The sequence below is a fragment of the Pogona vitticeps genome, chromosome 2 (assembly GCF_051106095.1).
Source record: "Pogona vitticeps strain Pit_001003342236 chromosome 2, PviZW2.1, whole genome shotgun sequence".
NCBI classification, from domain to species: domain Eukaryota; kingdom Metazoa; phylum Chordata; class Lepidosauria; order Squamata; family Agamidae; genus Pogona; species Pogona vitticeps.
In genome coordinates, this window is record NC_135784.1 from 89,519,129 (window position 1) to 89,544,434 (window position 25,306).

At 40.3% G+C, this 25,306-nt stretch overlaps 1 protein-coding gene across 4 annotated transcripts in view; it reads right to left on the bottom strand.

Annotated features, from left to right (window-relative positions):
• CYFIP2 (cytoplasmic FMR1 interacting protein 2) overlaps positions 1–25,306 on the bottom strand; it is a 94,362-nt gene that overhangs the window by 59,704 nt on the left and 9,352 nt on the right. For all 4 annotated transcript variants that reach the window (XM_072989988.2, XM_072989986.2, XM_072989987.2 and 1 more), the window contains exons 2-9: positions 18,916–19,056; positions 16,711–16,800; positions 16,510–16,587; positions 11,596–11,697; positions 7,976–8,157; positions 7,717–7,813; positions 3,104–3,232; positions 2,187–2,291 (exon numbers count right to left, since the gene is read on the bottom strand). In XM_072989988.2, coding sequence (XP_072846089.1) covers positions 2,187–2,291; positions 3,104–3,232; positions 7,717–7,813; positions 7,976–8,157; positions 11,596–11,697; positions 16,510–16,587; positions 16,711–16,800; positions 18,916–19,032 — 900 coding nt within the window. In that variant the 5' untranslated portion in view covers positions 19,033–19,056. The remainder of the gene's footprint in view (positions 1–2,186; positions 2,292–3,103; positions 3,233–7,716; positions 7,814–7,975; positions 8,158–11,595; positions 11,698–16,509; positions 16,588–16,710; positions 16,801–18,915; positions 19,057–25,306) is intronic.

Here is a 25,306-nt window from a genome sequence, read left to right on the forward strand (position 1 = left end):
TATTACCAAGTTTGAGCTACCTGTAAATAGGAAAAAAGGTACCTGAAAGAGTGGAGAAAAATTGGTAATTGTTAAATTCATTAGTAATCTTTGCTTGAAATAGAACAGCACAGGAACATTTCAATAACTGGTTTGGGGCAGGTGGGATTATTGATTTTTTCCAGTACATCATATGTCTTGGAAAAAATATTAAAAACAAATGGCTTAAATATGAGTAAACAGCAGACAGACAAAAACCCAGATTTTAAAACTGTTAACATGCACATCTGTTTTCACACAACTCTTGAAACTTTCTAGAACACTTTGCCAGGACTGAAACACACAAAAAATTGACATACCTCTTATTCTGTACAACACTTTTGGACAGAAGTCAAAAAGATTAAAAGAAACATCCTTGGTGATCCATGAAAGAGAAAGGTCACTTGGCAGATTCATCTTTAAATCACTGCTCTAAGAGATATTTATGGTCCAGATAGACTTCTGCCTAATATTGGAATGATCTGTGACTTATTTTACACCTTTCCTTGAAGAATGTGGCAAATTTCACTTGTATGAATCATTTGCTTCTCTAGTATATTACAGCTCCATCTCTTCATGCTCTATGTCACTGGCCTACTATAGCCTTGGAAACTAAAAATTCTGTTCTCTCAACAGCTACATGGAATAATTGGTTAGGCTTATACCAAATAAAATGCTCTTGTTTTCATAAAAGCATTTATCATCCAATCTGTACTGAATAGAAGAAGATGACGTAGAAGCTATGCCACAAACAGACAGCGTTAAATGCAGTATTAAATACAGACAGGAATCCAGTGGGCTTACACTGCAATCCTGATGACTTTAGACTCCTGATGCTTCTCACTTGAGAGATGTTGCACTTTAAGATGTAGGATTATGGAAGTAAGCAGTTTCCAACTGGGAATGGAAAGAATACTCACTAATGTCTGAATTTTCACTAGCCAAATAGTATTTACAGCAGAATTTCAAAGCCCCATGTGATTTACTGTAGCTGAGATTGAGCCTAAGGCCTCTGCCACCTCAGGGTCTATAGTATTTATCCCTCAGAGATCTCTGTAGTATTTACACAAAATATATCTAGTGTGTTTTCCCTTTAAGAAACAAAGCACAAGCACAAAACACAGGAAGATTGGACAATTGTTAAGAAATTGTTTCAGTCAAAGCAGCAGAAATTCTAATTTTGTGTACTTCTGAGAACTGCTCAAAGCCTGGGTAGCTTTTGTTTAGCAAGTGGGCAATTTTGCACAAAACATCTTTCTCATTAGGACAATCTCTTGCAAGAGACAAAGGAAATTCCTCATCATTCTGGTTAGCAACAAGAAGAATGTTGCACTCCTATGTGACAAAAGAAGCAAAGATTTAAATTCCTAATATAAACCACAGAATTCATTTTAGAATTAGCTTGTGGATTCAGAAGATAGCAAGGTCCACCTGTTCACAGATACCTTAAGTGAAAAGTGTCGTTCTTTCTCTTGTTAAGGTCCTTGGGCTAAACCAATTTTAAAAAAACTATTAGCACAAGCAGAACAGGTTACTTCCTCCAGAGGAGCAGAGCCTTGTGGTGCAGTGGTTAAACTGAAGTACTGCAGCCAAAACTCTGTTCACAATCCAGGTGGCTGGCTTGAGGTTCACTCAGCCTTCCAAGGCCTGTAAACTGAGTAATCAGCTCATGGGGGACAATGTGTAGCCTGCATAATTAAATTGTAAACTGCCCAGAGAATGGTTTTAAGTGCTATGGGGTAGTATACAAGCAGCCCTTTGGGGGGGGGGGGGCTGTAGATAAATGTTACATTGTCAGATCAAAAGACCAACAGATGAGAATGAGACTGAAGAAATGCAATGAAGTTTCACTTCAGAACAGAGAAGCCACTTCTCGCTTTCAGTAGCTAGTGTGACACTGGTCTACACACCCAGCTGTGGTACAGACTGGGGTGACCTCATGTTGTTCTGAAGCTTTCATTGTGAACTTTTACAGCAAGCTGGTTCAGGGGATAAAAATGTAAGCAGAAAAGCCAGTTCCCACAAATAAGTCAACGCCTGAAAATGTCCCAGTGCTTTTGATCTGAACATGTCATTCCTTCAGCCACTGTGTTTATTTTATCTCTAGACGAAGTGGCCAAAGGTTTCTTTGGGAATATTTCTAAGCCAAAGCAATGGCAAAGACTGACCTTGAAGAATTTATCAATTTTACTGAGGTTGATTCTCTTCTTGGCATCTAGTTTATAAATATTACTGACATTTCCATCCATCAGGTAAAGACCAAAACCCATCACCTAGAAAAGACAAATGAGATCACTGAAAACATTTCTCTTCAAAGGAGGAGAAAACATTGTGTATGAACAAGGTTATTTCTAGAAAAATTGTAAGAAAATATTCAGTCATCAAAACTAGACACTTTTTTAAAAAAATTGGTAGCTTGTCCATTCAAACTTCCTGAAATTCACCTAAATTCACAGGAAACTGTCTTGTACTGGATTGGATTATTTATTTGTGTAACACAGTATTGTTTCTGCTGATTGACAAGAGTCATCCAGGGACTCACAAAGCGAAGTACTGCTGCCTATGATGCATTTAACTGCAGCAGCCTAGGGTTTTCTACATGCTGCCTACCAGTAACCCATGGCCCTGCCATAGCTGGTCACTTCTGTTCTCTATGAGGAAAACTATGCCAGCAACTAAGTATGATGGTGCAGATTTCATCCATCTAGTATTTTAAAAATCTTGATAAGTATGGTTGTTACATGATCACGTAAGCAGTAACATGACAAAAGACAGAAATGAAAACTAGTATTTTTTTCCTTCTTCCACTTTCCTTGTAGTTAAATATGAGACAAAGAGCCTATATGAGAGGCGGGACATCAAGTTGATCCTGCAGAAAATGTGATGCCACCTGGAATGTTTTCGTTTTAAGTGTCATATAACAGAAAAAAGGTCATTTCATAAACTAAATGTCATTTAACAGGTAACCTTATCTGCAAGGTAAGGGATGCAAGAAAAGAAATGCCCAGAATCTCAAAGGCAGTTGTTTTGAAGAAAAAGAGAGGAAAAGACTGTGAGACAGAAAATACACCTTCAAGGACACTACCTTTAAGAGCATGTGCTTCTCACTGGGTGTCAGGTACATCTTGTTTTCATAGTAATCCACACAGATGTTGACAATATCAGCCAACAACTCTTCATAGCCAGGTATGACTTCTAGCTGTTGGTGCAGGCACTTAAAAAAGACAAGAAATGCGTAAGACCACTAATAATTTTAACTGAGAAAAAGAGGTTACTTACCTGTAACTCTGGTTCTTCCAGTGGTCATCTGTGAATTCACACTTCCCACCTGTCCCCTCCTCTGTCCATCATGTATGCCTTTTGCATGCTGGGCAGCAGCTGACTATTCTACAGAACTGAGGCACTCTGTGCTGGGGCGGGGTTAAAGGCAGGCGTGTGGGAGGTCCTAGTACCATGTGCTTAAGCTTTTGAATATTCCAAGGTTTCAAAAATACAGTGATGCCTTGCAGGTGGAGATGAGCTGCCACAGGGGCCAAGGACTTTGTGAACATTCGTGAGGCACTTGACAACCCAAGGGGAAGGGCCTTGATTCCATAGGTCACTCCTTTGATAGATAATCTGAGAAAGCAGTGATGTTCCGGGTGTATGCTGATGTGAAAGTAGGCATCCTTGAGGTCTATGACCATGAACCAATCATCTCCCCTGAGCATCTGGATGGTACCCTCGAGGGAGATCATATGGAATCGTTGAGAAGTGATAAAAGAGTTGAGGTGACAGAGGTTTAAGATGGGGCACAGACCATCATCCTTCTTTGGGATCATGAAGTGCCGCGAATAGAAGTTACATCCGTGTTGTGAACCTGCATGATGGCATCTTTCTGAAGTAAAGAACATACGTCGTCTTCCAAAGGAGGACAGGGATTCGTGGTTTTGAGTAGTCCCATCACAGGAAGAGCATAGCCAGTGACTATGATGGTGAGGACCCAGGAGTCCGTGGTGATGCTCTGCCAGACACTGAAAAAGGGGGCGAGACGAATAGAAGAATTAACTACTGCTGGTGGGTAAAAAAGGTTCTGCCAGACCTTATGATCTGGTCAACGTGCCTGTTGTCGTGGGTGCTGCCTACCCACTGCTGGAGGAAGGATGTAGGTGGAAGACCTGAAGCCTGTGGTCTTTGCTGGTTTTGAGAGGGCCTAAAAGTGTATGGGTGGTGCCAGGCACTCCGAGGGCAATATTGCTGGCTGATGTATGATCTGGCTGTTTTCCTCAGCTTCAGCAAATTGTCTAGGATCTCGTCCATCTTCTCATCAAACAGACCAAGCCCATCAAAGGGAAGGTCCTTGATCCTCGACCTCCGAAATGCCAGCAGACCACAGTCAGACATGGCAGCACAAGATGACTGCTGTGGCTACCTGCTTAGAAGCAGCATCTACAATGTGCTGTGCCACTATATGCTCCTGATGATCCAACCCCACAGCTTCCTGGTGGCAAGAGAGGCACAGGCTTTGGATGTCCTCTGGAGCAGCCTCCAGGGCCGGAAACGCCTTGTCCACAAATGGCGATGGTAAGCCCCTAAGGCTGCTGTATGGTTGGCCACTCTCAACACAAAAGATGCCAATGAATAAACATGGCGGCCAATAATGCCCAATTTCCTTCCCTCCTTGTTATTTGCAGTTGTTGCAGAGCGGTTTCTGGCCTTGTTTTGTGTGGCATCAAAAACAAAGGAATTGGGCAATGGATGTATTTACAAGAAGTCCGTGTTTTCATTGTGCATCTTGTACAGGTTTTCCACCTTCCTGGGAATCTGATGGGCCATAGAGGGCTTGTACTAAGACTCCCTAACAATCTCCAGTGGGGATGAAATGAAACCAAGGCGAAGAGGAGGACTCTGGTCCTGAGTAATATCCTCACACACCTTGTCCACCTCCTATGACACTGGCTGATCAACCGCCAAGTCCATCACCTTCGCAATTCTCAGAATTAACTGTGAGTACGAAGAATAGTCTTCTGAGGGGGATAGAGGGTGGTTGTCTGCTACATCTGAGCCTGGCGTGGGGACATTCAGGGACAAATCCTTTTGCAAGTCAACCTCAGAGGCTGCCAAGTCGGTATCGAGGGCAACAGGGACGTGCTCCAGAGTTGTTGACAGAGCGACTCGAAGGGGCACTGGCCGGTAGACTTCCGCCTTAGCATGACGGTCTTTCTGTTTTTCTACCCCAGGAGTTCATGGGTCTGGAGAAGGACGATACCGAAGTTCCAGCTCTACCTGAGAAGGATGGGACGGCAATGCTGGCGGGTACCGAGAACTCTTTGCTTCAGGAGGAGGCAGGTAATCGTCCAGCATGGGTCTTTTCCGATATGCCCATGGTAGAGCTCCAAGATGGTATTCCTCCTTGGATTAAGGATATCAGTCGGCATATGCCCGATACCACAGTAGCAAGGGTGACTGTGAAGGGGAATGCCATCTGTACCGATTGTAAGATGATCTGTGCCAGTAATAAGGGTCGAGCTTGTATGGCCTAGAATAGTAGTGAGGATCAAGATCGAAACCCTTGGGGTCGTAATAACAAGGACGCTCGTAAAGGCATCTCCTCTGTAAGTCTTAGTGATGGTACTAGGCATCGGGTGGCACAGGGTGATACCGGTAGGCTTCAGGCTCGGTGGGAGGCTCCAAATGGTATGTCTTCTTCTTTTTTCCTTGAAGTCTCCACCCAGCACCAACTCCGTGGGCGACATCGAAGTCTGCCCCAATATTGAGCCTGGATGAGAACATGGGCTAACCTGCACCAACTGTACAACCTTGGCCAAGGTATGTCCCCAGTCAGGTGACTGACTAAACTGCAGGGATGGTGTGGCCTGCAGCATTGGGGGCAGGACATCCTCGTATGCTATGACATACCAACTCCTGCCAGGATCTATCAGTTGCTGATGACAATGGTGTGGTCTTTTCTGCTGTGTGCCCAGGCTTCTGTGCGGCTGCTGGCTGCTTCTTTTTTCTTCGGCATCGACACCAAGGGAGGCTTTAGTGTTGATACCGTAGGCATCAACCTTGAGCCGGAGGAGGAAGCATGGGGCTTCAATGCCATTTTAGGTCCTTTCAGGGCCTTAGGAGGAGGTGAAGAACCTGAGATTGGAGAACGCTCTGCAGCTTGGGCAGATTCTATGGGAGCCCTTGGAGACAGGGACTTCTCCCACAAAAATAAATGGAGACACTGAAGTCTCAACTTATGAGCTGGCTTTGTAAAGTTCGTACAAGCTGCACAGAGAGTCGGCTGCTGTTCCTCTCCTAAGCAAAACAAACAGCGGGAATGCCCATCCGAGAGGGCTATTTTGTTGGAGCAGGTTTCACACCTCTTGAAGAGGCCTGGCCATAAACAAACTCATGGCTCTCTCCCACAAACAAATAACAGTCCATTTATCTTTTTTTTTAATTCACAGGAAGATGAGTTGTCGAATGGTGCGAGTCAGAAATCCAGGAGGTCCAAGGAAAAGGTAAGATTATTTATTTATTTTTTGGAAAGAGAAATGAAAACCTCCTAACCAAGGTGCTGCTGCAGCGGCAGCAAGAAAGGAACTGAGGCACTTGGTGCCAGGGATGGGGTTAAGGGTAGTGTATGGGAGGTCCCGGCACCATGTGCTTAAGCTCTAGAATATTCCAAGGTTTCTCTGCGCAGGCGCACTAAACCCATTAGTGTGTATTCACAGAGACCACAAAGAAGAACAAAATGTTAAGTTTTGACAGATTATGAAGTTTAAGCATCTTTTTGTATAAGCAAGAAATTAATTTAGGCAAGTACTGCTTTCCAGATAAATCAGTTTTGTACATTTGTTGCACCTGTTCCACAGAACAAAACCTCTTCTCTTTGTGCTGCAGTCCTTTAGCAAAGGTACCACATTTTCCCCATTCAGGTAACAGATTTGGTTAATGGGGAAATGTAGCTATTAGTCTGGCATGCCCATCCTTGGTGCATGGAATCTGGCTGCCTGAATGCCATAGGACCTACAGAGTCATGAACAGTTAAGCATCAGACACTAATTCCCAATCAGTTTGAAGTTCAGAAGAACCAAATATTCCATACAAAGACCAGAACCTTATTACATTAAATATCATCACCACCACCACCATCTTAGAATTGCAAAGCTGGAAGGGGCCCAACAGATCATTGGTTCCAACCCTTGTCAAAGAGGTGTAGTGCAAAAAACACAGTTTATATACTAAAGTATACCACATAGTCAAGCAACACTAACTTCGTATTCTCAAAGGCTTTCACGGCTGAGATCCAATGGTTGTTGTAGGTTTTTTTGGCTGTTTGGCTGTGTTCTGAAGGTTGTTCTTCCTAACGTTTCACCAGTCTCTGTGGCTGGCATCTTCAGAGGACAGGAGTTAAAACTCTGTGTTCTAGTGTAGTGTGTGGGATAGTTGAGTATTTGTAGCTGTGGGATCAGCTTTTTGTCTTTTTCAGGAGATTTTGAAAAATACAGCCTGCAAAAGGTCAACGAACTCTACTCAGCCACAAGGCTGCACACAAAAAAACTACACCAGAGCACAGACAGAGTTCTGACTCCTGTCCTCTGAAGATGCCGGCCACAGAGACTGGCGAAACGTTAGGAAGAAAAACCTTCAGAACACAGCCAAACAGCCCAAAAAAAACCTACTGGCCATAAGATAGGATACATAGTTGGGAGAAAAATAATCTACCTGTGTGATCCTGTTATGGTTTGCCAGGAACATGGAAAGGTTCTGCGATTCTTGAATAGACTGGGGATCAGCCATTTTCCTCAAAAATTGGGCTGCTCTGAAAGGCAATAAAAGTCCTGTCCTGTTAATGCTTCTCTGTAGCAATGTAACAGGATATAAAACAGGAATGCATTTATATTTTTGCTTCACTGTAAATACATTTTTACAGAATTATAGGTTGGAAAACCACCACTCCGTGGCTGACATTTATCAGTCTCACCTTTTGTAGGCAGAGTGATCATTTTTGACGCTGCACTTCATGTTCTTCAGCTCATCCAGGACAGCAAACATGTTGATAAACTTTCCCAGTGTCAGCAGATATGCTTCAGAAACAAAGTCCTTCCTTCTTTCTGCATGGCACAAACGCTTCACCTCACTACAGAATCGTTCAATGGCCTTTCTCTAAAAAACAGCAAATTTAGAGATAGCAAAAAAGGGGAAGAATTTAACTAGTAGTTGCTGGGAACAGCTGAACTCTAACTATGGGTTCTGCCTTCTATTTGCTTCTGTGATAATTATAAAGTGTTTACAAAATTTGAATTGCTGTATAACCGTTTTAAAGTTGTTTTTATTCCTCACTGGATAAGCACTGGATATTTTATTTTTCACTTCAGATATGCAGCAGGATACAAATGGTTTTAATTAATAAATAAACAAGATCTTGGGACACATAACATCTTTTTTCCCCTTTTTCTCCGTATGTAATAACACTATCAACATACAGCAAGCAGGTACTGAAATGAATATAGGAAATCGTTTCCCATAGTTAAAAAATCAAAATAGTAAAAATGGTGGGATAAGACATACCTACTCAGGAGACCACTTTGGTTTCAACCACTGAAAAATGTTTCAAGGAGTGGTGATTGGAAAGAATGGAAATTGCAAGTGACAATGAAAGGCCAAGAGACTGTTTCAGATAAGCATTGTGTTCTTGTTTTTCCCAGAAACTTTTAAGACAGAAATTACAGATCTCAAAATAGTCTTTAAGAAATGCTCATATATAAGTAGCCTTGTACCACATCGGAGCGGTGGGGACAGTTTCACAACCAATAAACACGTATCACAGTAGCCAGGGCACTTGACATGACACCACAACATCACTGTACTATATGGTATCCCGCAGTGCTTGTTTACGTACTTCAGGCAGACCACAGTTATGATGACTTGAACTTTAAAGTACTTCTGTGGTTACATTTAGCCTTGTCATTTTTAGCCGTTTTATCCTCTACCTCAAAAGGCACTCTTCATCTAGGAGCCTGTCCTCTAGCTTGCTGATCTAACTACAAGTTGTGCTGCATCTTATTATCTTTGAAAACAGAAAGATACCCCAAATAATGTGCATCCAGAGTATAGACAGAAAACCTTACTCATATGAATTTGCAACTACTTGGATTTATTATGAAGGAGAGGGGCAGGCATGGTTAACAATATCAATACTCCCAAGCATTTTGTATGTGACTGACTATGGGCTTATTTTTAAAAGGAGACTGGCATGTTTTTAACTGATTACCCCATGACTTGCTGTTCTTAGTGGGAGATGCAGTTCTGCATTATAGGTATATTGCTCTTATTGTTCTCAGAAGAACAGGAGGAGGAGAAGAGGGGAAGAGAGCATCATGTGTACTTTCCAGTTTTTACTACCAAAACTGAAGCAGATCAACTACAAACAACATTATTGTTACATGCCATCAAGTAGTAAGTTATGGTAACTCTATCAATTTAATGACATCCAAAGCTCAGTGAATTAGATATCTGACTGCGAGCCAGGGGCTGGGAGTTCAGTTCCCATTGTACATCCCAGAAGAGCCAGCCTGTGTACCCTTAGGCAAGCTAGAATAGTTCCAGGAAGCCACCAGAAGATGGGAATGATAAACCACTTCTGAGTATTCTCTACCTAGAAAACACCGAAAAGGGTTGCCATAAGGCAGAATTGATTTGATAGCACATTGTTATTATTATTCAAAACTACCAGACACAGTCAATCAAAATTATAAAAACACGGACTGGTATTATAAAACAGATACAAGTTTTAATTAAAAAAACTAAGTATTTGTTAAGTATCAGTGCAGTTATGTATGCTGTTCCTAATATCACATTTTTGGAGCTCTTATGGTGTTATTTCTGAGATCTGTAACTGCTTATACTGCTGTGTAAAATTTCTAGATTTTGTTCCCTGTAGTTCACAAGTGAGTTGTTTCAATTGCCCCGTCTCTGTATTTTGCTAGTTTTTTCCCCCAGTTCTTTATTTTCAGTTCTGGCACCCCCTGGAATTGCAAAGTCAATGATCCAGATATTTTTTTGTTCTATGACTACTATGCCTGGGGTGTTATGTTCAAGATAGCAATTAGTTTGGATCCAGACATCCCATAAGATCTTCACTTCATCATTTTCTGACACCTTCTCTACCTGATGTTCCTGCAGGTTTTCGGAGGCTGGCAAGTGGTTTTGCATAATGAGCAGTCCAGTAACATTGCCACTCTATCATGTCTAACTCTGTGATTTGTTTGTGCAATATATGCACAGATGAGGTGTGACACAGTTTCATCTTTTTCTTGGCAGAGTCAACATTTGTTTTTAGCATTAATTCCTTGAATATTAACTTTTATCACATTGGTTTGGAGTGCTTGTTCTTGTGTAGCAAAAATCAAGCCTTTGGTTTCTTTCTTAAGGGTCCCCAGATTTAGCCATGCCCATGTTGAATTATTATCATACTTCCTATCAATATTTCTTAGGTGTTGTCCATGTTACTTTTCCAGCTGTTTAATTTATTTTCAAATTGTTGTTTCTTATATTGAGTCTTGGTTTCTGTTGTTTTTCAAATATTCTCCATTTTCACTACCTTAAGTAATTTTTCTTTGCTTGTATTGATATAACCATTTAGGCTTCTTTTCCCTCTACTACTACCTGCTGTATTTGCAGTAATCCACTGCCTCCAATTTACTGGAATTGCCCGTGTGTTTATGGTTTTGATTGTATTTCTACCATTTAATTCTGATTTTAAGATTTTCCAGTCTTTTGATATACAGTATTCTCTTTCTGTCAGTTCTTTAACTTTTGTGTGCAAAATTGTTATCTGCTAATAGTATTTGAATGTATTTATAATTTTCAAATGATTTATAGTGATTTTTTGCTATTTTTAAAGCTCTGTTCCATGTAGTTTTTGGATCTTTTCATGGTGTCTAGACAGAAGTGGACATTCATCCATTCCAAATTTCATTTGAACATCTTCACTAAATGCACGGTGTTTAGCAGTGATTCTATCTCTGTGCAACCTTTTGCATATAGTTTTAGGTCATCCATGCATAACTGATTATTGATTTTTTCTGGGAGTCCAAGTTTTGCATTGATAATTTTGGATGAAATTTAATAGAGATTGGAAATGTTTTATTTTTCTTGATGAACTTCTTACTTCACTCTAGCAATTTAAATGGCACCACGCCTTTGCAAAATCTCTTTGTTTTACAAACTCAACTTATGGAATCAGAAGTAAGCACCCTAAGATTCAACAGAGCTTAGTCCCAAGTCAAAAATGCATTTCACTCCAAACATATTGATCTGCTATGTGGTTGGGTGGTGTCTGTGTACATATATGTACACTATGTGCACTACTGTGATAGGCATCCACACTTCAATACAGGCAAGTTGCACAGTCTTAGAATGCCACAACATAAATCATTGAAAATTATGAAAATAATACAGATTTGACACACTCATTATATTGGAGGTAGGCACATCACAACAAGAATAAGATGAAGTGCCTTAATAGTGGCACATTCAGCTTAGAGACTAGCATAATCATGGTCAATGGGGATAATACAGAAACACAGTAAATTTACCCACCTGAAAATACATGAACTTCATGAGCTTTGTAACCTCTGGCTCCAAGACTTCCACTGTCTTCTCGTAAATCTCTACTCGATTTGGCTGTTCATTACACTTTACCTGAAGTTCAAGAACAAACACCTTTTTATTAGTAGTCCTAATGGACAAAAGAACACTCATGATTAGCATAAGATCATAAAGCCAGATAATTTTCAGAGGGGTTGGTGTGTTAGACTTTTTGCAGCCAAAAAACAACAAACAAAAAAATAAAAAAACTTTATTATGGCATAATATCTTGGACAAGAGCATATTCCATCAGATATATGAACTGAGATCCTGAGGTGCATATCTACATATTTAAAAGTGGAAATTAGCTGTGACTATAAAAAGCTTATTTTATACTTCAGTAAAGAGTAATTTGTATCAAAATGGTACTCCATGTACAGTACAGAGTTTCAACTGTCCTCAATGTTTTTCCTTATAATTTGACAGTACACATTCATCATATTACACTGCATATTTTCACTCCTTTTTGGTTCTTCAGTTTTCTATTATTCTTTAAATCAAATCACTTCAATTTATATTGCTAAAACATTTCACTAAAATGTGAGATATTTTCTTTGCAAAAAGAAAAACACATTAAAAAGACACTATTCTTCCAAATTGTATACTTTCTGCTGCTCCTTGGCAAATAACAAAACAAGAGATTTTCCTGATGTTCGGTGATCTAAGCTCATATGAACGAGATCTATGATTTCTCTCAAAGGTCCTGCTTTCCAACCTGCCATTAAAATTTACCAGATTGGTAAATAACTGGATTTCTATGCATGTGATTTTCTTCTTTCAAGAATGTTGTTTTCTTCCTCTCTTGAGCCCTTTAAGTAGCCCCTAAAGACAACTCAGAGAGCTGGAAAATCTAGCTCCACAACCAAGGGTTGGGCTGAGGCATCTGATTCTCCACTGTGCCTCCTGGGAGACGAGGCAGCCTAGGTAACCTTAGGCAAGTAGCACAGTCCTAGAGCATGACCTGAAGAAGAAAGTAGAAAACCATTTCTTTTTGGGGTGGGGGGAGAGAAAAGAAAAAGAAAATCCTAAAAAGGACTGCCCTAAGTAGGAAGGAATCAATTCAATGGCACATAGAAAACAATTTTGTTCAATGGTTACTTACCTAATTGCTAGTTTGTCAGATTATGTTTTTAACCTTACAATGCTTTTTAAATCAATGATCCTTCAAGGCAATGCTCCTCCAGGTTGCCACTCTGAAAGAGGGCCAAAAGCCGGGCCTTCTTGTCAGTGGAACTGATGCTGTGGAAACAATTCCTGGTGGAGCTATGCCAGACCCCCTCCCTGCTAATGTTTAGAAGGCAGCTCAAAACACTTTAGGGATGCCTTCCACAATGACCCTGGTTGATGTCACATCTCTTGTCCAATTCTTACAGAGAAAATGTGCTTTTTTGGTGCCATTGGTTTTTAATTTTCTGACTGTTTTAACTTCTTTCACTGTTCATTTAATATGTTCATTGTTGTATCCATTTTATTACATTGTAAACTGCCCAGAATAGTGCATTGTACTAATGGGACAGTAAGTAAGTAAGTAAGTAAGTAAGTAAGTAAGTAAGTAAGTAAGTAAGTAAGTAAGTAAGTAAGCAAGCAAGCAAGCAAGCAAGTAAGTAAGCAAGTAAGTAAGTAAGCAAGTAAGTAAGTAAGTAAATGTCTCCTTAAGTGTTTTGTTTTCAATTGCTCTATAAGGCAGAGAAAAAAAATTAAATAAATGCATAAATTAACTTACAAATATATAATGAGAATAGCTGAAATGTAGCATACATGGCAGTAAGACAGAAAAACAGAACCACATACTCAATAACTCATACACAAGGACAGTATTATCTCCTAAGTAGCATTATTTTTCAGTGTGGCCATTAAACATCTGCCTAAAGCATGCTTCTGCAATCAAAGGAACTAGAGCAAAAGATCAGAAATTTACAGGAAGTAACTAAATATTCAGATGGTAGGTATAAAGGCAACACAAAAATAAGAGAAACAAACCATAGACCCAAGAGAAGAATTTTGATTCACTACATAATCTCTAAAGGCATCAACAGTTGCACTATCTGTTGGATTAAATCATTTCCAAGACTGTACATAGAATAACCTGGTGTCATACTGAATTATCTTGGAAAATATATTCCTCACACAACTCTGAAACTGATGTTTTGTAAAGATTCTGCTACGAAATGAACCTGCTATGTTGAGATTCTTCAGATACTCATCCTGGATAATTATCAAAATAGAAAATGTCAATAAAGAAGGAGCATTTCCATTTAAGGCATAACTGATATATATAAATGCAACCAGTGAGACTACGGCAGAATCAAAATCCTGTTGATTGAACAGAAACACAAAGCTAAAAGTCCTGTGGCCATCTGATGGAAACTGCCATGATTCAGAGAAGAAGCTGTAAGGTAGAAAATCCCTAATTCAGATTTCACTTCACTATAGGTTGCTGTACGTAAGCTACTTTCTTCAACTCTGAGCTGCTCAGCTTGCGGTTGGTTTCTTGAATCAGATTGCCTACAGGAATTATAGGTTGCTCTGAACACTTAGGGGAAATGAGCTATAGTTCTAGGAATGCAAATTGCAGTTTTTCCTAATACTATTTCACTGCTAAACTTACACATGTAGCATTGTCGTATACATATCTACTCAGAAGTAAGTCCCACTAACTTCAACAAGACTTACTCAGAAGTATTCATGAATAAGATTGCATCGTTAGGGAGCTTTAAATTTAATTAAATACATTTCAGTGTTTCTATGGGTTAACCTTACTAATTCTCCTCCCTCAAATTTTGTGTCTGTATTTGTACATGTACATATATGTATATACACTGATTAACATAAAAACAATTTCCCCGAAAGGTCTTTTGTTATCTTTGCTGTTCCTCATTTGTCAATTATCTCTGGCTCTTCTGAAATTCTGATGAACAAACGTCAGCCACAAAAGCACAATGAAAACTCTAATGTTGTAGAGTGCAATATTATGCTGTTGGTTGTCTATGTTACTTCGAGGGTTCTCCTGACAAAATCTGAACAATGTTTTTTAAAATCTCAATATCTTACTATTGCTAACTGTAAACAAAAGCAAATTAACTATGATGACAAAAGTCACCTAGAGAGACATGCTGAGTCCTGGCAATACATATTTGTGAATTCCTGGTCTGTGAACAGATCAACACAGTTCCACCAGCCAGCCCTGACATCCCCTACCCCCCAAAAAAGGCCTGGACTGAAGGCTGTGCAAGGGAGAGAAAGGCTGCACTATCTTCAGCAACATCTGATGACCAAAATTAGGTCCACAAGAACGCAGATTTTCTCTGCATTGTCCCAGGTACCCAGGAACAGATTAATCTACTTGCTCCAGGGCAGACCATCTGAATAGGCTGGCTGGTGTCCTTCTGGATAGGCTAGCTGGGTTGGGAGTTGGGGGCACCACTTTACGGTGGTTCCGCTCCTTCCTGACAGACCATGTCCAGAAGGTGATGCTGGGGGATAGCTGTTCTGCCCCATGGCGTTTATGTTATGTCATGGGTTTTCTCAGGGCTCGATACTGTCCCCCACACTGTTTAACATATACATGAAACTGTTGTAAGAGGTCATCAGGAGGTTTCGGCTGAGGAGTCAGCAATATGCTGATGATACTCAGCTCTACCTCTCGTTTTCCACCAATGCAGGTGAGGCGGTTTCTGTGCTGAACTCGTGTCTGGACCTGATAATGACTGGATGAGAGTTAATAAACTGAAACTCAATCCAGACAAGACGGAAGTGCTGTTAGTGGGTGCTTCGCTGGACAGGCTGGAGGGCCATTTCCCTGCCCTGAATGGGGCTACACTCCCCCTAAGGGACAGGGTCTGCAGCTTGGGGGTGCTCCTGGACTTGGGGGTGCTCCTGGACTTCCAGAGTCTAACTCTGGAAGCCCAGGTGAACTTGGTGACCAGGGCGCCTGCCTTCAGCTGCGGAAATTATACCAGCTACAGCCCTACCTGGACGAGTAGAGTCCGTGACAGTTATGCATGCACTGGTAACATCCTGTATAGATTACTGCAATGCGCTGTACATGGGACTGACTTTGAAGACACTCCAGTGATTGCAACTGGTTCAGAATCGAGCTGCGTGGTTAGTGAGTGGTGGGGCCGCTAGGGAACACATCAGGCTGATTCTATTCAAGTTACATTGCCTACCAGTTGCTGCCTGGGCCCAATTCAAAGTGCTTGTTTTGACATATAAAGCCCTAAACGGCTTGGGCCCTGGATACCTGAAGGACCGCCTCCTTCCATATGAACCTACCTGGCAATTAAGATCTAGCTAGGGGGCCCTTTTGAAAGAGCCATCCCTCAAGGATGTTAGACGGATGGCTTGTAGACAAAGGGCCTTTTCTGCAGCTGCCCCCAGACTATGGAATGCCCTCCTGACTGAGATCTGGCACCGACGTTGATGACGTTTTGGCACCGGGTCAAAACCTTCCTGTTCCAGAAGGTTTGTAATTGAAATAATATCAACTGTGGGTCCTGATGGCAATTTTTAGAACACTGTATTTTAATTGTTTTATCTTTATATCTTTTATTATATTTAAACTGCTGTAAGCCACCCAGAGACCTTTGAGTAGTGTGGGCGGCATAAATAAAATAATAATAATAATTTTAAAAATAGAATGTCGGCAGCTGTGACTGGAGCCAGCTCTCCCCTAGTCCTACTTTCGGAGATCTCTGGGGCCCTCCTATCCATGTAGATGGACTGAACTCCACTTAAGCAGATTGAACTCTACTTAAGATTCCAAAATCAGGCAAAAGCTGATGTCATCAGGATGAAATTCTCCATCTTCTTTCCCTCTAATTTCTCTCTGAATTGATTGGATCAGAGGCTAAATGTACACCTTACCTGGGGAATGGCCCTGGAACAGCTTCTCCATGTGTAAAGCATCACAGCATACTCATGCCCTTCCTCCAGCATTTCATTCTGAAATACAGAATGACAGTGCTGATCATTTCAGGGGAAAAGGCAACACATTAAAACTAAGCAAAGCATACACCAAGCCCTCCTTTACATAAAGCCAGCTAGGTATCACCCCCTGACACTTACCATGCTTGAGTGCACTGTAGCTTGTTCAATATACCTGGCAATGCCAGTCACAAAAGCATTTCTGTCTTCAAAATTCGTGTCAAAGTTGGCCTTGGGGGAAAAAAATCAAATGACAAACATTATTGCTACTGCATTGGAAATTGAGTGAACTCAAACTTTAGGTTATACATATGGCACCTCTACTCATCATTTGACAAGGTCAGTATACCTGTGTAGTATTTCACCACTATAAGATCACTGCTTTTTATCACCTCATATAATTCGCCAGCAAAGAGAAATATGCTGGGTGATATGAAGAAAACATGAAGTGTAAGTTCTATGTGGCATTTGAGAGCCTGTGGGCTGATCATGAGAAGGAAAGATTATGCTCACCGACGTCTTGAACGAGAAGCTCCATTACTGGAGAACACTCTCCACACAGCCAGCAACACTGGAGAGTTGGAATTAAAAGCCTCAACACAACTGGCATGTTTCACAAAATAGACGCAGAAGCAGTCTGAACACAGATTGTGAAACAATTACAAATGGCTTAGGATGTACATTCAAATCTAAAACCAATACACATTTCAGCAATAAATATGGACAGCAACACTCTGAAGGATGATAACCAATGAATCTCAGGATGGGAATATAGAAAAGATTTCAACTGCTTTGTCCATGCTTGGTATCAAACATTTCCCTTAGAACGTGGAGGATGGCAAACCAAAACGATATTAAAGGCGGGAATCAAACCTGCTGTAAGCCAATTACTTTTCACTTCCTGGACAATCAAAACAAAAAGAAACCACAATGAATGAATGGCTCTCATTTTGTTTGCTTCATATGCTCAGTTGCCTGCTTTGCTGTAAACATTAAAAGTCCAAACAGGAAACAGAACACCTGGTTTTTATGTATGTTCTTGTTAAAGTTAAAACTAGCAGGAAAAATTAAAGGCAGGTGGCAGATCAATCAGTGCAGCACTAACCACTTTTAACAGAAGACCATACTCTGTGTGCTGATTAAAGTCTATGCTTTGGACACAAACCACCAACATAAGGGATTATGGCTATACCACTTTACATATGTGAGCTAAATATTTTGCCATTGCTTGGTTTTTTTTTCTAAATTTACAAATACTCCTTCCATACATGGTTTCTGATAGATAGATAGATAGATAGATAGATAGACAGACAGACAGACAGACAGACAGACAGACAGACAGACAGACAGACAGACAGACAGACAGATGATGGATGGATGGATAGATGGACAGACGGATTCATGCAAAAAAAAAAAACAGTTTAATCATGAGCTGTATTAAGATATAATTCAGAACTGCAATTTTCAGTTAGATGGATAAGCCTAGTCTACCCCACTGGCTGCTGCCTTTTTAAAATCTGTTTCCTCTAAAAGGGAAGCCGAAGCGCTTGCTGCTGTTTTCAGTTAACCACAGTTCAATGTGTCAGCCCAACTCCAATTACGGTTTACCTTAACAATGGCATGTTGGAAGAAACCAGCTCTGCACACATTAGCCAAACTGTTAGAGTGCAACCATACTAGAAAGAGCAAGCTGTGACTCATAAAAGCAGAACAGATGCACAAACTTTCAAATTCCTCCTTTGAGGGGGAGGGATGGGACATAAAAGCCCAGGGAGACATTAGACTCATCTTCATAACTCTAAATTATGAATTAACACTAAATCTTAGTCATGTCATCAAGGCTTTTTTTTAAACTTGTTTTAACTCCATCTCTTCTTTACTGTCCTACCAGACAAAAGCCAAAGAAACATACAAACAAAAAAGACAAAAACATATGGTACCTTAATGACTATTATATTTTAATGTAAACTTTTGAAGATACAGCCACATTGTTAGATATGTGGGGGTGGGAATAAAACACTGGATGAAATACCTGTTACACAAGTAAATCCAGAATCTCATTTTTTTTCCGTATGTGTGACAAAGACGACTTGCTCACAAGAGCTCGCATTAAAATATAATAATAAGTCTTTAAGGTGTCACATGTTTTTCTCTGTTTTTGTTTTGTTTTGTTTCTTTGAATTCTACCTGATATGCTTGCACAGACTAACACGGCTACCTCTTCTAGAATTACTTTATGTTTTTCCCCTGTAACGACATTTTCAGCTTATCTTTGAAACACGATGAACCATAGAAATGCATTATGCAGTTCTTCCAATATATGGTGTGTGAAGAGCTGCAGCTTACCTGGTACATAATAGACGACGGAGGTGGCTCGATGCATGGCTGCTGATCAGGTAATGGCAGCTCTTCCAGTAGGTCCACATTGGACAGAGCATCCTCCAGTGTTACGTGAGTCGTCATGGCTCCGGACTGTCAGGTCTACCACTAGAAGAAACCAAGTTTATGTTATACCGCCAATGTCATGAACATTTCTCAGATTTGGAATGAGTGGAAGCAAATTAGAGAAGACAACACACATTTATAGATATCACAATAAAACCAATGGGAGCAAGACCTTAAGAAAGGTGGACAACTGAAATGATCTTTGAAAAAAATGAACTATCAGGATGAAGAACTTCTTTGTAGTGATGCCAAATCAAAGAGGGCTGACTGACAGTGAGTGTGTGGATCTTTCCTGTCTTTGCCTTACAGTCACGGCAATTAAGAATGCTACTTTGTAAGATAATCAATTGAATGAGGAAGTGGCCAATGATTCAAATGAAGGTTTTATTGTATATCTCACGGGGGTGGGGGGTGGGGAAGGATATTGTTGCTATAAACGGATGAAGAAGGCACAGAGAGAAGAACTTCTTCTCATCACAGCAATTCTGATTGTTATATTAAATTCACAGCCACAGAACTGTATTGCAACAAATAAGACGACCTCAAGAAGTATCTTTAATTCAGATACTTAGTTTATGAAGATTTCCTTCTTTCTGAAAACTGGGAAAAAGATGCTTGGGTATCAATATTTTCTCTGAGGAGACAAAAGGACTAAGTATTGATTGAAACATTTGAAAACTCCCATCTGCATTTCAAACAAATGACTTTGTCAAGTAAGCCTGAACATTGTTCTACATTGCACCTAGAAAGATAAAGATGTTGAGAATATTGATGTCAACCCACATGGAGATATTGATTTTTTTCCCCAGCAGCATTTTAAAGGAGCTTAAAGCTTTTCATTTTTGAATTTATCTGAGCAAGGACCAGAGGCTCAAGAGTGGAATCACCTTTACCTGTTAGGTAAGGAGTGTGGTACTCCTTGAAGAGACTTTTTAATATCAAGTATTGTAAAGAGAAAGATATGTAGTTTGTGGAGAAAGATCTGATGATAAAGTGGGTTAGCAAACTTTGATGTTAGGTGCCATCAAGTCACTTCTGATCTACGGTGACCCTTTCCACAAATTACCTCCAGAATATCATGTTGTTAATAGCCCTGGTCAGTTCTTGGAAATTCAAGCCTATAGGTTCCTTTATTAAGTCAATCTATCTCATTGTTGATCTTCTGCTGTCTTCAATTTTTCCTAGCATTATTGTCTTTTCCAGCAGCTCTTGTCTCTCATCATATGTCCAAAGCAGAATAGCCTCAGTTTCTATCTAATATCCAGCTGTTTTCAATGTTTTCATCCAACACCATATTTCAAACAAAACAATTTTTTTCCTGTCAGCTTTCTTAAATGTCCAGCTTTCATATCTATATATAATAATCGGAAATGCAATAATGTGGATTATCTTGGCTTTGGTCTCCAATAACGCATCCTTACACTTGATTATCTTTTCTAGTTTCTTCATTGCTGCACTTCCAAGTCTCAGTCTTCTCACTTCTTGGTTGCATTCTTCATAGAGAGTGAGGGCGATCAGAGGAGGCTTTGGACTGCCTGGTAAGGAAAGGTGCTGCTTTCTACATTTTAAAAATTGTTCTGGATGGGTTTTGCAGCGTGGTTTTGGGCTGGGTGGTGGGATTATGTTTCTTTGCTGTGATGGGTCTTGCAGGGTTTGTTTGTGGGGTTTTGGGTTTTTTTCCCCCCCCATTTCTGATGGGTCTTGCAGGGTTTGTTTGCTTTTTGCTTTGCTTTTTTTTTTTGGCCTTTCCTAAGGGTCTTGCACAGTTTGTTTGCTTTTCTTTTTTCTTTTCACCTTCAGCCGGAAGTGATTAATCACGTTTCCGATAGGTCTTGCATGGTTTGTTGCTTTTTGCTTTGCTTTTTTTGCATTTCTGAAGGGTCTTGCACAGTTTCTTTGCTTTTCTTCCCCCCTTCCCTTTGGCCAGAATAGATTAATTGTGTTTCTGATGGATCTTGCAGTTTTTTTGTTGTTGGCTTTTTTTGGTTATTTTTTTCTTCGGCCGGAACGGATTAATTGCATTTCAAAGCATTCCTATGGGAAGTGGTGCTTCGACTTACGAGCATTTCCAGTATGACTGGAGTTCTGGAACCAATTATGTTCGTAAGTCGAGGTACCACTGTAGTCTTTTTGCATTCTTCCCTGCTAATACAGTGGTGCCCCGCATAGCAAGGTTAATCCGTTCCGGACTAACCGTTGCTATGGGGAAACATCGCTATACAGAACGGAAAACGCCATAGAAACGCATTAAACTTAGTTTAATGCGTTCCTATGGCTCTTAAACTCACCGTTCTGTGAAGTTTCTCCATAGCGCCACCATTTTCGTGCCATCGGTAAGCGGGGGCAGGGCACGAAAATGGTGCGGGCAGCCATTTTCTTCACCCGGTGGCCATTTTGGAACCGCCGACCAGCTGTTCCCAAAATGGCCGCCGGGTGCAGAAATGATCGCATTAGCGACCCCAAAAAACAGGTCGCTATGCGGATTCTTCATTAAACGGTGCGCTCGTTAAGCGAGGCACCACTGTATTTCTACTTTCAATCCACATCTCTTTCGGTTTACAATGAATTGAGTTTAGTAGCACAAATCTATTCTTTGTACATATTTTCACTCAAGAAAAAGCTACTACCTAGAATCTTATTAGAGTCTGAAAAACTTGCCAGGGTTAATTGTGGTTAGCTGACATGACGGCAGTGCTCAGATCAGTTGTGCAATTAGACGAATCACCTGAAATGCAACCAACATGCCCCTTGGCCATCAAATAGCTGCAGTAAGTTATGCAAACTTAATGTGAACACCAATAGAATTCTGGGCAATGTTATGCAGAAGGATTGTGTAATTTTCTGAAACAGCGTCACTAATCGTGTCAGAAAAACAGTCAACTGATATATGCGATACCTTTACAACCATATGAAGAATGATGGGACATGCAAACATGAGGGAATGTGTTCAGATGCTACACAGTAGATACATATAAACAATACATTTATTGTTCCATGTGACAGAAGCCACTGGCAATGGTGCGGCTAAAAAATATTGTAAATAAATAAATAAATAAATTCCTGTGAATAGTTGTCAATGAAAATAGTGAGCTTCCTTGGTTCACTCTTTGATCATGATCAACACTACAAGTTCTATGTTTGCACTGAAAAAAATCATATTATTCCTTAACCTGCAGAAGCTATGATCACAGCAGACACAATAGATTCCACTAATATTTCCAGAATTTTTTTTTCAAATTGATCAAGTGAATTTACTGCTGTTTATGAAAGCAACACACATATCCTGAAACTTCACAGATACAACAAAAAAGATGTGCAAAGGCATTAGAGAGCACATTTTTGCCTATCTGTGCATGAAAAATACTAGTGCCCATTTGTCTTTATATACAGGATTTGCAAGCCAGAGGCACCTTGAAAAGTATTGCATTCACTGAGTGCTTTATATTTCAAATACAGAAGATACAACAGATGGACACAATAATAAGATGAGGTAATTCTGAAACAGCCCTTATGATGAGTTTGAAAAACAGCTGTCAGAACAAAGCAGCTGCCTTGCCTAGGCTTTATGGTCAGAGCAATTTATAAGAAGAGCTTTCTAAAAGGAAGCCATATGGGCCTCACCTATTTCATTTTATAGTTCTTGCACACTGCTAGAATTTGAGAGCCTGGATTTCATTGCCCTGGTAGAAACTCTAAGGATAGGAGGAATACTTGTGAGGAATACTGTTATAATATCCCATCAGATGTAATGAAATTATTCTTGTATTATGGGGTGATATCCTACCATGACGTTCTGTGAAATAGTCATACCATGCATTACAGCCATGATTCACACATGGTGACTTGCAAATAAATGTGCCACCTCCTTTAAAAAAAAGAGGATTTTTTCGTGTGAGGTGCAATACGAAACCTCAATTTCTGGTGCTTGATCTGCGACAATATTACTGAACATTTCAAAGTGTTCAGGAAGCAGTAGGGGTACATTAAATTTCAATCACTGGTTTCGGGAAAGGAATGTTACAAGAATAGAAGAGTATATCTATTCTTATATGTGGAAATTTAGAGAGAATGCAAGTAAGCACATCAGATGAGGAACAACACATCACAATTGTTCATCCCCACATCAGATGTGTCCAATGAGACTTTGATCAATCCTTTGATCTGGGCATCAATAAAGATACTCACCCAAGAATTCAAACATTATTTATAAACAAACAAACAAAGCTTAGATTTTTTTTTCATTACAAAGCCAAGCCAATAAAGTCAATTTTCATTCCATGGCTTCCGCTGCAAATCAATGAAGGCTCAGAACAAACAGACAGCCCTCTAAATGCTTCATGTGTTCTAAAGGGGAAGGGCGGCCAACTCTCAAAATGAAGGAAACTTGTGTGTGTTTTAATAGTTTCGCATCAACATAAAGAGTTTCAGCAGGCGTGTTTGTGCTCCTGCCACTGCTCTGAACTACTATTTATTTCCTCTTTTTTTAAAAAAGCCTCGTTGCCTGAGCCTCTGTATTTGAAACTGCCACAAAAATGAAAACACAGCACTGGTGTGAATTTGGCAACCCTGAAGTTTCTATCCAATTGCAAGTCCCAATGGCTGAATGGCAAATCAACACTAACGTAAATCCCATTGATTCAAGAAGTCTATCATATTGGCCACTAGCAAACACATTTAGACTAAAGTTGTTAAACATTATTACCATTCACAGCTGCTTCTTCTAGAATTGTTTAATTGGTTTTTTTTAAAAAAAATAAGCAGACAAAAGATTTTTGTTTCCTCCATAAAAAACATTCACTGCAAATTAATCCTGAGTACTACCACTTCCATAAAGAATCACAAATATTGATACTAAAGAACAGGGAAACAAAAAATGGAGCAGGCTGCTGGATTTTGTCATCAGGAGCTCTGTGCCTTTAATTGCTATACCTGGCACACAGAAATTTAACAAAAGCTTTCTTCATTATTTAATTTACACACCGTGAAAAAATTCCTTCACTACCTTTTGACCTGTTTGCAGGTACCCTGTTATCAAAATAACCAAAATATTGCCAAGCGTATGAACAATATTTTCTGCTGATTACTTAAAAGGTTTACACTAATACTTTTCCTCCCCCCCCCCCATTTAAAATTTCTGGTCAGCAATGTCCTTGCTGTAATGGTAGATCTTCCAAGCTTTCCCATATGAATCAAGAACATCTGCTGCTTAATTCTATCATCATAGTCACAATCAAGCCAAGCCATGGACAGTCCTTTCCCTCGCCCCCAGCAATATGACAATGGGGTCACTGGGTCAGTGATCAAAAGGTCAGAATGGGGCATTAGCCAACAGAATCCACTGTGCCTCCTCGGCTCATATTGGGCAGGGTTGGAAGGACAGAGTGCTGAAAAGAGAACAAACAGGATGAGGGTGAGTAGGAAGGAAAACTGTACTCTTTTGTGGTTTACATATAGGTGCAACACTTCCTGCACTGTCACGCCTGACAGACAACCGTTGCAACAGCAGATTCTCAATATGTAACCATGATTCTACCAGAAATGGATTACGGCAGCAAGCTTGAAAGCAAGATGTGTATACAAGGAGATACGGTTTGTTACACTTCAAAAAAGAAATAATCTGTTTCAAATTAGATAACAAAGCAAGGAAAACACTGTCTCCAAACAATCTGGAGTTTTTTTTTTTAAAAAAAAGATCTTTCTTTCTTCATTCTGGGCTGAGATGAACATCAGCCTGAATCAATAAAATCTGCACCACACTAGGTTGACCTTATGCTCTCTGAAATGAACTTCTTCTCCGGTGAACACGGACAACTTACTCAACTGCTCTGGGCACTTGCTTTCATAAACATGCAGCCAACCTCCTTTGGGGATCAACAGAATAGTTCCTCCATATTTCATGAGGGGGATAGGTGGGGCATGTCAGCCTTGGAAGACAGCCCATCTAGGAGAAGGAAAACTCCGATTTCAAACCTCCACTGACTTGCAGCTATATCCACTGATGGAAAAGGCTACAGGGGTTAACCTCGAGACAAAATCCGGAGCCGGAGTCCCAGAGACAGTTCGTGTCATTCTGGCAACTCTTGCGACATCAACAGTTGTATTGGAACCAGTTGTATTGGCTCTTACCTTTCCATTGGACTTTTTCAGCGATGTGGAGAGGGGGGATTTGCTGCTTTGGTAACAACCTATCCTCCATATTATTTTACCCAGGCATCCTGCTCTGGAGAGGACACTTCAGCTTCACATACAGCATCGAAATAACACGGGAAGTAGCAGTTACCAGTTATAAGTC